This window comes from Podarcis melisellensis (genome assembly GCF_964234715.1).
Source record: "Podarcis melisellensis genome assembly, chromosome: 1".
NCBI classification, from domain to species: Eukaryota; Metazoa; Chordata; class Lepidosauria; order Squamata; family Lacertidae; genus Podarcis; species Podarcis melisellensis.
In genome coordinates, this window is record NC_138528.1 from 130840910 (window position 1) to 130855239 (window position 14330).

Genomic DNA, 14330 nt, shown 5'->3' on the forward strand with positions numbered 1-14330 from the left:
CCCCCACCAGACCTTCACCCCCATACAGCACCAGATCCAGCCATAGGGAGCCTCAGCAGCATTTGGTCTGCCATCCTCTCCAACTATGTCACCCTGCTTCCATCCTTGCGCTACCAACCCTTCATGTGAGTCCCTGTAGGAGCACTCCTGCCCTTGAAGGTGGTCCAGCTAGGGCTGGATTGCCCAGATGAGGAGCTCTAATTGCCACAGGTAACAGCCGTGGAGACATCCAACCCCGCCTGGTTGGGGCAGGTCCAAATGGTGCAGGGCGACGTAGTCGAGTAGAATGATGGACGAAATACGGGGGCTCCCTATGGCTGGATCGGGTGGGGGGATTGTTTATTTTTTAGTGTAAGGTTTTTATTGCTGTTTAAGAAGGTTTACTATTTGAGAGGGGTGGGGTTTGTTGCTGTTTGAGTTTTTCCTATTTTGTTCAAATAAAGACCTCTTTTCCCTCATATTGTCTACGAAAGATCCTTTAAAGAACCTGCAGTGTTAACTGGCAAAACAAGCAGAGAGTCCTTGGAGACCAAAGAAAGAAATGACAATTTCGTACCTGTTTGGTCTGGCTTTATTTGTAAGGAAGAACATGGCCAAGAAACCCCCTTGGCCTATGAAAGAATATGGCTGATATAGTAACTAAGGACGTTTGAATACTTGGATTATTTCCCTTAAAATAATAGGCTTCATGTTTTGTAACCTTGCCTTTGTTCCTCCATAAAGTACAGAAGCTGGTGTGGCCCTGGCTTGGAAAGGAAGCTTAGCATGCATTTTTCTACTGGCCTGCAATTTCCCCTTCAATATTCCAAATAATCAAAATCCTACCATTTATTAATATCTAGGGTTTAGGAGGCCCCCCCCCGCACATCTATAACAATAGTTCCAGTTGCTACCTTCACATACCTGTTATTTTAGGTCTATAATTGTATATGGACTGTGTATAATGTCACCAGGTTGGTGTATTCAATGGTGTACTTTGCAGAATCTTATACAACCAGAGGAGGGTTGTGTGAGGAGGCATCTATTTTGGGGATGGGAGAGGTGGCTTTGCAGACAAGGGGTGACATAACTGGGCTTTGTAATAAACGAAAAATCTGCCCTTATTCCCTTATGGGTGACACAAGCCCTTATAGAGTCCTTTGTAGGTTCTCCATCGGTCAGAGGAAAAGAACGGAGGCCAACCAGAGAATATTGAGAAGCAAAGCAGCTAGTAAGCCTGATCTTTATTGAACTGTTGCAACAGGGTGCCCCCTTCACACACAGGAGAAGAAGGACCCAGAACCAAGGTGTGTCCGCCCTTATATAGACATTTTAAGTTGCCCAACTTGGAGTCAAAGACCACCCCCAGAAACATCATAGAAGCCGCCCCCCCATACATCATACCTACATCACAGAAAGGGCGGGCTAAGGCAGAAATCTGAGTGGGTTGTTTACCTCCTGTCTGGCAAGTTACCTGTTAATGTTTACTGGATTTATACCCTGGGGAGCCTGGCGAGTCTTTTGTAGTGATAAACACTTACCGTATTTTTCGCACCATAGGGCGCACCGGACCATAGGGCGCACCCAGTTTTTAGGGGGGGAAATCAAGAAAAAAATCTCCCCCCCCCAGCCCCAAAGAGCAGCGTACAGGGTGTGCACAACCTCTCCCTGCCGGAGGGGTTGCGCACAGCTATGGAGCAAGCCAAGTTTTGGCTTCCCCTTTAGCCCCGCGCAGTGTCTCCTTGCGGAGGGGTTGCGCGCAGCTATGGAAGAAGGCAAGGCAGCGAGCGGGATGGATCCCGCTCGCTGTTTTGCCTTCCCCTTTAGCCCCGCGCAGCGTCTCCTTGCGGAGGGGTTGCGCGCAGCTATGGAAGAAGGCAAGGCAGCGAGCGGGATGGATCCCGCTCGCTGTTTTGCCTTCCCCTTTAGCCCCGCGCAGCCTCTCCTTGCGGAGGGGTTGCGCGCAGCTATGGAAGAAGGCAAGGCAGCGAGCGGGATGGATCCCGCTCGCTGTTTTGCCTTCCCCTTTAGCCCCGCGCAGCCTCTCCTTGCGGAGGGGTTGCGCGCAGCTATGGAAGAAGGCAAGGCAGCGAGCGGGATGGATCCCGCTCGCTGTTTTGCCTTCCCCTTTAGCCCCGCGCAGCGTCTCCTTGCGGAGGGGTTGCGCGCAGCTATGGAAGAAGGCAAGGCAGCGAGCGGGATGGATCCCGCTCGCTGTTTTGCCTTCCCCTTTAGCCCCGCGCAGCCTCTCCTTGCGGAGGGGTTGCGCGCAGCTATGGAAGAAGGCAAGGCAGCGAGCGGGATGGATCCCGCTCGCTGTTTTGCCTTCCCCTTTAGCCCCACGCAGCCTCTCCTTGCCGGGAGATGCTGCGCAGGGCTTTCCTGGCTTTTCTGGGAGGTGGGGGAATTCCCCCACCTCCCGCAAAACCGGGAGAAGCCGTGCGCACTTTAAAAGGGCTGCACGGCTTCTCCTGGCTTTCCTGGGAGGTGGGGGGATTCCCTCACCTCTCGCAAAAGCCCGCAGAAGCCGTGAGCTCTTTAAAGGGGCTGCGCGGCTTCTCCTGGCATTTCTGGGAGGTGGGGGAAGGGACTGATGCGGCCAGTCAGTCCCTTCTCCCTCCTGTGGAAAAGCCTGCAAGAGCGCACGGAGCTTGTGTGCGGCTCTTGGGGGCTTTTCCCGCCTGCCTCCCCCCCTGCATTCGCTCCATAGGACGCACACACATTTTCCCTTGCTTTTTAGGAGGGAAAAAGTGCGTCCTATGGTGCGAAAAATACGGTAGTTCCTGAGCCAAGTCACAGGCTTACCCTATTCATACACAGACATACCCTTAAGACAGGATCTGTGAAGGAAAAGACAATGGGGAGGCTCCTCCATTTGACCTTGCAGATAAAACTCCTGGTCAGCCTGGGAGTCAAAATGGCTCCATGGCTGCTCTCCTGTGCAGCTTCAGACATGTGGCCTATATATCTATGTACATGTTTGCTTGGTACATTTATGAACCTTTATTATATACATAAGAACTAAATTTATTTATTTCGGCTTCTAAGGTTGGAGCCTGTTTCCCCACAGGGGAGCCACAGAAAGAATGTACTGTAGCTGATCAAGGGAACTGGGGACTCAAGTTTTAAACATCTGGCCTAGAGGAAAGTCACTAACTTTCAGTAATTCTGCCAGTCTCTGCTTCCTCCCTCTGCATTTGTAATATAAGGGGTAACAAGGCTGGTTTACAATACAGGGGCATAAGTGCTGGAAAAAATGCTGATTTTTTTTTTTACCCACACCAATTCTAACAATTGTAAGTGACGTGCTATCGTAAAATATGTGTTTATTTCTGTTTGTGAGAATGAGGGGGGAAGCACCTTTAAAAACAATTAATTGGCAGGATTACCGGTAATCTAAACACTCCTTACTGAACTTCAGTAACACTCTGCCTCCCTACTCTGCAATGAACAAGTGCTTTCTCAAGGCTGCTGCCCCATTATTGGCAAGCCTGGAGTGTCAATCTTTGGAGGGGAGGGAGGGCTCACCTTTCTAAGCAGCTAGTATGTTACAAGCAAGTTTGGGTGAGCACACAAATGCCAATTTCTATTTTTATGACTTCAAAAACGGGACAAATTGGGGGTAAATTAGGACAGGAGACTCCATGCCCCCTAAACAGGCCTATCCTGTTTTTAAGGAATGGATGACAACCCTAGTTGCAAGGATCCTTTCTGACATGCATTTTGTATTATTTCATGTGGCCAGGCAGGTAGGGAGGAAGAGTTGAGTTTTTGTGACCTTCTCTCTCCCAGTGCTACTTTTACAAATATATTATGGATTGGGCTGTGCTGAGCTGGTGAGATGCATACACAAGGCCGACTTGAGAGTTGCTGCTGATGAGGCAGCTGCCTTTGTGTGCCCTCTCTCTGCCACAGGATTAGGCCAGGGAAGGATTACCCCACTGTTCTCCACAAATCCCACCCGCCAAGGGAGAAGCCACATCGGCCGGCTGTCAGAAGCCAGGAAACAGCTTCACCTGCTGGGCAGCAGCCTGAAGGAGCAGAAGGCAAAGTGACTCCACCGGCTGATGATCGGCCTTTTTGCTCCTGATGAGAGCGAGCTGGCTCCAGCTTTCTTTTTTTTAAAAAAAAAGATAGTGTTTTTGAGAAACATAGTGTCTTAAGTACAAGGGGCAACTCTGGACTGTTGGATTGGCTAGTGTCCTAGTCCTGTGCTGCCAGCCACGGCAGAGCTTAGTGGAGGGAGAATCAGCCGAATCTCAAGGGGGCGCTTGCCTGGACGCAGAGTCCATATACAAGGTCCAGTCCAAGGTCAAGAGTATCTCAGTTCACGTAGTCAGACGATCCAAGGGTCAAGAAAGCCAAGCGTCCAAGCCGAGGTCACGAGAAGCAAGAAGCAGCAAGGTCCGGCCAGGAACAACGAATGTTGTTTCCAGCAACTGAGGCTGGAAACTCTGCTTACAAAAGCTGGAGCTTTCTGCTGCTGCTGCTCAGCAGGTGAAGAAGATTCCTGGTCCTGGACCCCTGCCTCCCGCTGCCCCCTCCTCAGCTCGCTCACTGACACTATCCCTTGCACTGAGACCTGATATGGCCAAGCCGTGAAATGTGGCAAATGAACAAACAATGCATGTATGACATTTTATTTGAAAAAGGGGGGGAATATAAATGGGAAATATAAATACAATGCAAGAAAGCGTAGGTGTATTTTAGTTGGTATGTGGCCTAAAATATCAAACCTTTTCCCACACTTGATCTGGAATGAAAGAAGACAGCAATACTGTACTACTGTCTTCCCCTCCGGCTTCAAAACCTATGATTATGTCACCTAGTAGAAAATTTAAAAATGTTTGGATAACAAAGACTCTTCAACATTAGTATTGTCAGCGTCCAAAATATATCAAAAAGTGTTCCTAATATACTTGAAATACATCAGAAAGTACTCTCAGCAAGTCTTTCTGATTTCAAAATCAGAAGCAGGTGTTTTTTTTAAAAAAAGTATTTTATTTGTATAGTTATTCACAGAGCTTTCTTTCAAAGAATGAATGCCCAGATTTAATTTTTTTAGACTTTTAAATTCAAATTATAATCCACAAACTGTGACCCCAGAAATATATCCCAAGAGTCCGAGGAAACATCAGAGCTCCCTGTCCATCAATGATGGAGAAATAAAATGTCAGATCCCCCACACAACAGTTATGGAAACATCTAACAGCTTTTGAAGCTCCAACACTGGTAAGGGCCCCACCGTTTCGCCTAAAGATTTTCCCAGTGGGAGGAAAATGGTTATTTATAAAAACATCCGTTAAAAGGACACAATTGCAAGATCACTTATCCACCCTCATTTCTTTCCTGCCAGGAAGAGCAGAGTTGGAGAAGGCAGTTCAACCACCTTCTGTACCACCCCTGTAGGACTGAAGTCTAAAAATACCTATGAGGGACAAGACACAGGCTGCCACGGTGGAGACGCCTGGATCATCACTGGCAGCTGTGCCAACAGAGCTCTACAGTGACTAGACGAGGCTTCCTCAACCTCGGCCTTCCAGATGTTTTGAGACTACAATTCCCATCATCCCTGACCACTGGTCCTGCTAGCTTGGGATCATTGGAGTTGTAGGCCAAAAACATCTGGAGGGCCAAGTTTGAGGAAGCCTGGAAATGTGCTAGCCGCAGCTCAATAAAATGGAGGATTGTTTTTTAAAAAAATAACCTACTTTTCAGCACCATACCTGAAAGCTTTTCTTCCATGTTCATACTTGTGAAACTTTATCTACAAACTTTAAAATGAAGTGAAGTATTAAAAGGAGCCTGTCAGAATTCATTAAATAGATAAATGAAGTTAATCAAAGTAATTATTTTCCTATTAAATGAAATGATTTAAATTAAGTAAACATTTTCATTTTGTAACTTGCCAGTCTTTATAGAATCCTTTACCCACTGCTCAGACAAAATTTTAAACTTCCTTTTGAATGTTCTTCTCAGTGTCTTTATCTCCTTCAAATGAGCATGATCTCCACTGATTACATGGGACACACCCTCTTCAAGCTGCTGAACCACTTTTGCTCCATGAAATCGAAGTATCAGCGCAGTTAATAGTTTTGTTTGTTTAATCCTAGCACCTGAATTACTCAATTCATCAGAAGGATCCACGTAAATCGTGTGCTGCCTGAACATACTTAGTGGAGAGCTTTCCCATGAATAACGTGATTCTATGTCAGCAATTGCATCCTGAGAGATCTCTGCCTGAAAGTTATTCATTCTTGAGAACACCTTCTTTAGTTTGTCAATATCAGTATCACCTGTGTAACTATCACCATAGCGGTCATATTCACAGGCAAAATGTTGTTTTGTTTCTGGAGACATGTGAATCATGAAATCAAGCTGCCAGGGTACAAATGTTTTGGACTGAAAGCACTGTAAAAGCCACTCTGCTCTCACAACATCATACTTGTCAGAAGAAATAATATTTTTCACTCTGACATTCTCAATTCCTGCAATCACACAATAGGTGTCCAAACCAGGATTCTGGACTATGCTGCCGCCATATTCTGCTATTTTACTTTCCAGCTCATATTTTGAATATTTTTGTGTCCCTGTCATAACACAAAACTCAACATCTTCAAATATACTGGAAATCTGGTTTACATTTGAAAGATCAGGAGCTTTAAAATGATCTATTAAACCAATTTTTTTTTTAATCTTGGGCACAGTTTTACGTTTCTTTCCTTGTGGCTCATCATTATCTATATCAAAGTGCTTAGTCGCTAGCTTTCCACAAGCTTTACCTCTGAGTTGCTCTAGAATGTCAAGAGTCATACAATCATGCCATTCTTTATCTTCTCTTATCCTCTCAATACGAGGGAAACGTAATGTATAATCAGTTTTGTACATATCACTGCTCACAATCTCCGCTGCTTTAATCTGGACGATGACTGAATTACAAGGCTCAATATAGACTTCAGGCTTCTCAGTTCCACACAAGATATTTAAAGGAGGATCTCTTTTGCGATAAGGTTTCCAATATTTGGCTAATTTCAAGCCAAGATCATAAAGTTCTTTCATAGTGTAACCAGAACCAACACGACAAATGGAGTGGAACACTGATGGTTTTTCACCAGGCGGAGGAGTCTCAGCAACTGCACATAAAAAATGTGACATCATGCCACCACGAAGACCTTTTCCCCAGTAGCCTCCAACAATTAAAAGGTCTAGTTCATCCATTACTTCACTAACATACTCTGGTTTGATCTTGAACCATCCTTCCCCACGTTTGTCCGGCTTGTAAATTGACATGGGATTTTTTATCACAATTCCTTCTTCTCTGTTATCTATTGCTTCATTTAGCGAATCTATTACATCTTTCTGAGTGTTAGCTTGATTTTTAGGAACAAACTGCAAACGACCTTCTATTGGTGTAAACATCTCATTCAGTTTCTCATATCTTTTGCTCAACATCTCATGACCCAATTTTTGGTTATTAACCATTAGAACATCAAACACACAGAAGCATGTCTGTAATTCTGAATCATCTGACATCTTTTTTATGTCAAATTTGCTACCTTTCTGTACAAAGTTCTGTGTGGTGGGATTGTAGGCCATCATTTCACCATCCAGAATGCAGTTCTGAATATTATTGTTGAAGATATTATGAATAAATGGAGTCAATGAACCTTCCAAGGGAGAAGCTCCAAACTGCTGAGTATAATCATACCCATTTCGGGAAAAATACTTGTAAACATCTCCATCTTTGTGCATCTGCATTCGCTCACCATCTAATTTGGTTTCTATGTAAAAACTCTGGTTGTTCATTTGTTTTTCAATTTGTTGTATATCAGCAATAGCAGCAAGCATCGGTTTAAAGGGAGAAAATAATGTAATAGAAACATCACTAAGAAATACAGAAGGATTGTGTAACTGTCGACAGACTTTCTCCAAATCAGTTGTAACACTGTGCAACTCTGAAGCATCAGGATGAAAGATGGAAAGTAAGGTTTGCTGGCTGACACCAAGTTTCAAATCTTTTATGATCATCCTGATCAACCATTTCTGTTCAAGTGCTGAACTCTGAGTTATTAACTGAAGAAGGCTCTTCTTGACCAGATCCCTCCTTTTGGCAGCATTATTATTAGAAATGGAATCTAAAATATCGTTCACTTGTTTTATGGTCAGCTGACCTTTCCTGGGACACCTTTGTTTCAAAACAAAATAGGCAATCATAGCAAAGTCTCCAGCATCTCCCCGTGAGCCAGTAGGTGTTCGATAATTTAAGAGTTTTAAAGCATCTTTTCCATCTTTGGGTAAATTTAACAGCTCAATATACAGCTTAGCAAGCATGGTTTCTTTAATTCCATAAGCCATCCTTTCTCTTTCCAACTGTGGAAGAATAAGCCTCATTGCTGGATAAAAAGAATCTGTTACATCTTTTTCATTTTTATGAAGAGCATCATGATATTTCCTCCAGGAATCTAAAAACTCCTTGAAATTCTTGGTTTTCTCAGGTCGGGATTTGCATTTTTGTATTCGTTCTAATGTTGAACAAAGATCTTCAAAAGGAACTTGTGATGCCACAGTTAGTTGGGAAGGAGAACAGGAAGTAGAAATGGAAGACATCTTGAGTATTTCACTACAAAAAGAAAGAAAATGGCAAGCTTGTTTTCAAATAGTACAACTCCCACCTTATTCCTGCTTTTCAATTAGCCACATAGCTCTACATTTAAAATGAATTAAAATCTCAGTTTTATTACACAACGTTAGGTCCAGTCACGGATGACTCTGGGGTTGTGTGCTCATCTCGCTCTTTAGTTTAGAAAAATGGTAAGATGATACATATTTTTTTTTTGTATGCCATCTATGCATGATGTGGTGAGGGATTAGGGATAGCTTTGGAGGGGTTTAGGAAGTTTTTCTCTTCTCATAACTCAGGGCCACCCTGTGAAGCTGAATGTTGGAAAGAAAGGCAAAAAAGTACTTTTTCACACAGTGCACAACTAAACTATGGAATTCGTTCCTGCAAGACATAACGCTGACCACCAAATTTGATGGCTTTAAAAGGGCATTAGATAAATTCATGGAGCCATAATGGGAATGTTCTACCCTCACAGTAAGATGCAATTTGCCTCTTAATGCTAGCTGCCGTGAATCGCAAGTGAGGAGCGAGAGGGTTGTTTTTCTCATCTCCTGTGTGGGCATTTCTTCCACAGCGTTAGCCACTGAGAGAACGGATACTGGACTTGAGGGGTCAGTGGTCTGGTCTAGCTAGACCACTGCAATGGAGTGGCCGAAAGAGGAGAGAGCAAGAGACACACATGAATAACGAGAGAAAGAAGCATCTCACCGTCTGGATAGGTCGTATTTCCAGGTTCACACTAGAGAACAATGTTGAAATATCTTTGCAGTTTCAACATGTGGGAGGAGCACGACTCCGCAGACGCCGATATAGAATTCAAATGCTGACGTAGCTGCGGCTGTCCGCAGGCGTGTCCAGACCACTTCGGGGGCCCCTGGCGGCGAAGGCGACCCGGCAAGACCCGCCCGGGGGCTTCTCCTCCCACGTCCAGCCTTGGGCCTGAGGCGCCGGAGGGTCTGCCTGGCGCGCAGAAGGGAGAGACCCCGCGGAGCCGCGGCCGGCCTGCTGGGCCCAGCGCTCTGAACGAGGCGGCTTCCCCGTCCCTTCCTTCTCACCTCGCCCACCTCCGCCGCTCGCCCAGAGACCAAAGCACAGCCTGACAGGAAGAGCGGCCGGCGGCCTTCCTGCTCTGCGCATGCGCGAAACCTCGCCTGTTCTCGCGGAGTTTCCTTCTGCCGCGCCCGCTTCCCTGATAGGCTCCGTCGCGGCGCTCGTTGGAAACCTTTGCCCTTCGAACCTTGACCCGGAAGCGTTGCCGTCCGTGCCGGTTTCCCGGAAGTGGTGAGTGGGCGAGGAGATTCCCGGCCGGGGGGCGGGGAGGACGACGGAGGAGGCGGGAGCGGGGCGCGGGCATGTCCCGCCCGGGACCACGATGAGGTGGGCGCCTCGGGGCTCCATCCGCCCGAGCGGAGCAGCGGAGGCTCAGGTAGGGGCGGCCGGGAGCCGCGGGACTCTCTTCTCTGCCCTGCGCTCCTCGCCGAGGACGGCCTCCTCGTCCCCCGCCTCCCCTTAGCCAGCGCCCGGGAGCTCTCGCCTTCCGCCTCGCAGCAGGTAGCGAAGCGCGGCTTGCCTGGCGCTTCCTGGGCAGGGCGGCGGCGGGGACGGCTCTCGGTGCTGCAGGAAGGCCCTTTATCCCGGCTGACCCTTCCTCGGCCCCTCACGAGTGGAAGCTCCCTCCTGTCCAGATCCCACATCCCGCGTCCTTGTCTCGCCCAGGCGGCTGCCGCGCCTCGCACCAAACGCCCGCGCCCTTCGAGGGCAGCGCAGCCCGGCGCCGTCGGTTCTGACCGGTTGCCGCTCTCTCTCTGGCCTCGCTGCCTGAAGACCCGCCGGCAGCCTCATTACTTAGCTCTAAATGACATTCTTTGGAATTTAGCCCTGCTGAGTTTGTATAGTCTCTGAAATAAGTGTGCAGTTCCAGTTTATTTCAGTGGGATTTGCTTTGATGTTCACGGTGGTACAGTGGCTTTGTGCACGTTTACCTGGAAGTCCTGATTTTTCCAAGTAATAATGCATGTAGCCTGCACTCTATTATAAGGCAAAGGTTTGGCTCTATGCTGTCATTCCAGAAGCTTTGGTGATAGCCACAGTAGAAATCCAGGAAAGCTGTCTGGGTAATATATTGTTAAAAATATTATTTAATAGCCTAAAAACTTGCTTGTGAAAAATCACATCATTCTGGGAACATCACCCTGGATGCATAGTTGAGTTTATGAGTTCTCTTTTGTATGTGAACACTGCAGCCTGTAATGCCCTATTAAAAAGGCAACTCTTAACTGGAAATTAATAAGAATGATGTCTGATACAAGATGTTTTCCAAAGCTGCAATTACTTATTTGATAAATTTAACTATTATTAATGTAGCCTCATTCTTGTTTTTCAAAATTAACATTTATGATAGTGAGGCAATACTGGCTAATACATTTCCTTTTGTAACTTGGCACACCATCATTACTCCTTTAAGTGCTGTATGTTCTGTTTCTGGATATGAAGGCCTAACAATACAGTATCCAGTTGAAATGGAGCAATTACAACTACAGCATATGCAGTATTCTAAATGTGACTGAATCATACATTTTGTGCGCGTGTGGCTATGGACCTAAAGGACTATGGAACTTCCCATGAGTGGTGGTGTAGGTGGCCGTCTCTGCAAGCTTTTAAGTAATCATTAGTCTATTTCAGATGGCTTTTACCTAACATATGCTGTACTGTAATCCTATTTGCTTTAACCAGGTAGCTTAGCAGGTTTTAAGTGGTGGTTTTGCTGGTTTGATGAGTTGTTTTATTATTATAGGTTTAAATTTTCTGGTATTGTATGTTCTGCTGCCAACACTACTATTAACTCAAATCAATGTCGCTCCTGGCCTTTTGAGCATCAAAGTGTCTTTGATGCTACACTGTTCAAAATGGGGTGACCAACTGTGGTCATGGATGGGATGGAAGGGGGTGACGAGAGGAGCATGAGGGAGATGGAAGCAGGGCCCCCCCAGAAGCAGGGAGTTTGAGTGATCAACAGAGGTCAGGAGAAGGAGGGCCTTCCAGGACAGGCTTAGAGACTGAGACTCACAGTATGAGTGCCAACATAGAGGAGTTGGAGGTTGGCCCTGCTACACAGCAGCAAAACAGTCCCAGTCATGCTGGCTTGCCTCCCCCTCTGCCACCCCACTCAAAGAGAGCTAGAGGTGGGAAGCTCGGAGCTAGTGGTCAGTTTCAGCAATGTTTTAGCTGGATTAAGATGAACCAGAGGAATCTGCTGTGTTATTTTCTGTTAATAAGGAGCTAATTGCATTCCGTGCCTTTCATGTATGTGCCTGCCCTGTGGTTGGCTTGGATTGTTGATAGCTCCTTGACAGTTGTTCACAAATTTATAAAGATAATAGGTTTGGGAAACTACCCCCTCTAAATGACTAAAAGACGTATTTTGTGCACAAAATTTATTTCATCTTCAGCTGAATCCCCTATCTTGTCTTTAATTGCTTTCCAAAGATCCATAAAATGTAACAACATCGTTTTAGGTAGTCCTATATTTTTATTTTATTGGTCCTCAGTTACCAGGCACCTGTGTTACTTTATCCTATTATTCTGAATGGCTTTAGTTTGAAGCATTTAGGCATTTTGTGTATTGTCTATATCAGTGGTGACCAAACTTGGCCCTCCAGCTGTTTTTGGATTACAACTCCCATAAACTCCCATACTGGTAGTCAGGGATGTTGGGAATTGTAGTCCCAAAACAGCTGGAGAGCTGAGTTTGGCCACCACTGGTCTATATGATGCTAACTGGGACCCAGAGCCTCATTATGTGAAGGCACACCTGTTTCTAACAGTTTCTCTTGATTCCCTAATCCTGCTCTGCACTCCCAGACCTACTGTACTGTTTGTGAGGGTAGCAGCTGCTTGGGGGGGGCATAACAACTGGTAGGGGTGTTTGAAAGATGCTAATCAAATTGTACTTAGTGATTGTATTTAGAAAAGTGTCATTTAAGCAGCTCCAGATTTTTTTCTGCTTTTGCTATTGAGCTTTGGAGTTACTTCTTGTAGAAAGTCATCTCCCCACTTTATTACACATTATGCTCTCTGAAGAAATACTAATGGCATTGATTACACACAATATTCTAGATCTAGATTTCCTTCCCCCAACTGTATTTCAATTTATTTTGAAAGCCCACACGTCTTTTTATTTATTTAATTTATTTATTTAAATTTATTTTGGAGCCCACGCGTCTTTTGCACTACATGAAGTATAGGTATGAATTACCTTATACATTTGTTGTCCCTTTTAAAAGTTGTTTTTAAAGAAGCTTATTTATTTTCTTTTTTCAGGCTTCATATGGACTAAAGATTCATTGACTACTATAATGGAAAAATCATGGATGCTTTGGACTTTCATTGAAAAGTGGCTCCTTGCATTGGTCTCATGGTCCTGGGGCCTCTGCCGTATCTCTCTCTTACCTTTGATAGTAACTTTTCATTTGTATGGAGGCATGATATTACCTCTGTTAATATTTGTATCTATTGCAGGTATATTATATAAATTCCAGGATGTGTTGCTTTATTTCCCAGAGCAACCTGCTTCATCACGACTCTATGTCCCCATGCCTACTGGCATCCCACATGAAAATATCTTCATCAAAACCAAAGATGGTGTGTTGCTCAATCTGATTCTTCTCAGAAACACAGGAGACAATTCCTCATATTCGCCTACTATCATTTACTTTCATGGAAATGCAGGAAACATTGGTCACAGACTACCCAATGCTTTGCTGATGCTGGTGAACCTGAAAGTAAACTTACTGCTGGTTGACTATAGAGGCTATGGAAAAAGTGAAGGAGAAGCAAGCGAGGATGGCATCTATTTAGATTCTGAGGCTGTGCTAGACTATGTGATGACTAGATCTGATCTTGACAAGACGAAAATTTTCCTCTTTGGTCGATCCTTGGGGGGAGCAGTTGCTATTCGCCTAGCGTCTGAGAATTCCCATAGGATTTCTGCCATCATCGTGGAGAACACATTCCTTAGTATCCCGCACATGGCCAGCACTCTGTTTTCTTTCTTTCCAATGAGGTACCTTCCTTTGTGGTGCTATAAAAACAAGTTCCTCTCCTATCGAAAAATATCTCAGTGCAGAATGCCTTCACTCTTCATCTCTGGGCTTGCTGACCAGCTGATTCCTCCAGTTATGATGAAGCAGCTCTATGAGCTTTCCCCTGCGCGGACTAAGAGATTGGCAATATTTCCAGATGGCACTCATAATGACACTTGGCAGTGCCAAGGCTACTTCACAGCCCTTGAACAATTCATCAAAGAAGTTGCAAAGAGTTATTCCCCTGAAGAAATGGCAAAAATGTCATCTAATGTAACAATAATATAACTAACTCCAGTCTTTCTGTCTGATACAACTGCATTGCACCTGGATTTGTAGAAAGTGATAAAGAATGACAATTTTTAAAGTGTGTACTCTGTCTTGTACTTATCTAAAGAGCAAAATTAAACATGGAGAGATCTAATAAATTATGAGCCAGATAGTTTTTACACTTAGCGTTATAAATGAGTGATGTTTTTGATAAAATTAATCTTAATTTCCATTTCTTAGATTAAGACACATTAATAAACTTATTGGTAAAATTTAAGTTAACCCTTGGGGCGATCTGATGTAGTGCAAGAGGAATCCACTTGTGCAATGGGACGTCTTTCCTTTGTAGCCCACCCCCGTTTCCCAAATTTTGCTCC

The 14330-nt window shown here is 45.1% G+C and overlaps 2 protein-coding genes across 7 annotated transcripts; one reads left to right on the plus strand and one right to left on the minus strand.

Moving 5' to 3' along the window:
- Positions 1-5638: 5638 nt before the first annotated feature.
- LIG4 (DNA ligase 4) lies at positions 5639-9653 on the minus strand. Of its 2 annotated transcripts, none has more exons than XM_081920004.1 (2): positions 9311-9653; positions 5639-8599 (listed from the first exon to the last, which is right to left on the minus strand). In XM_081920004.1, the coding sequence occupies exon 2, from the start codon at positions 8584-8586 to the stop codon at positions 5854-5856; it is 2733 nt and encodes a 910-aa protein (XP_081776130.1). In that variant the 5' UTR covers positions 8587-8599; positions 9311-9653; the 3' UTR covers positions 5639-5853. The 2 variants fall into 2 exon arrangements, with proteins under 2 accessions (XP_081776130.1, XP_081776131.1); XM_081920005.1 differs by having other exon boundaries at positions 5639-8913.
- A 116-nt stretch (positions 9654-9769) lies between these two features.
- On the plus strand, positions 9770-14111 carry ABHD13 (abhydrolase domain containing 13). 5 transcript variants are annotated; one of them, XM_081920020.1, is made up of 2 exons: positions 9770-9883; positions 12923-14111. In XM_081920020.1, exon 2 carries the CDS (start codon positions 12958-12960, stop codon positions 13969-13971), a length of 1014 nt encoding a protein of 337 aa, XP_081776146.1. In that variant the 5' UTR covers positions 9770-9883; positions 12923-12957; the 3' UTR covers positions 13972-14111. The 5 variants fall into 5 exon arrangements, with proteins under 5 accessions (XP_081776146.1, XP_081776149.1, XP_081776148.1 ...); XM_081920023.1 differs by lacking the exon at positions 9770-9883 and adding an exon at positions 9908-10028; XM_081920022.1 differs by lacking the exon at positions 9770-9883 and adding an exon at positions 9957-9979.
- The last annotated feature ends 219 nt before the right edge of the window (positions 14112-14330 follow it).

Coding starts and splice junctions, on each gene's coding strand:
- LIG4 (XM_081920004.1), bottom strand. CDS start 8,586: ATGTCTTCCATTTCTACTTCCTGTTCTCCTTCCCAACTAACTGTGGCA.
- ABHD13 (XM_081920019.1), top strand. CDS start 11,212: ATGGAACTTCCCATGAGTGGTGGTGTAGGTGGCCGTCTCTGCAAGCTT. Junction 11,264..12,922: donor CCGTCTCTGCAAGCTTTTAA/GTAATCATTAGT, acceptor TTCTTTTTTCAG/GCTTCATATGGACTAAAGAT.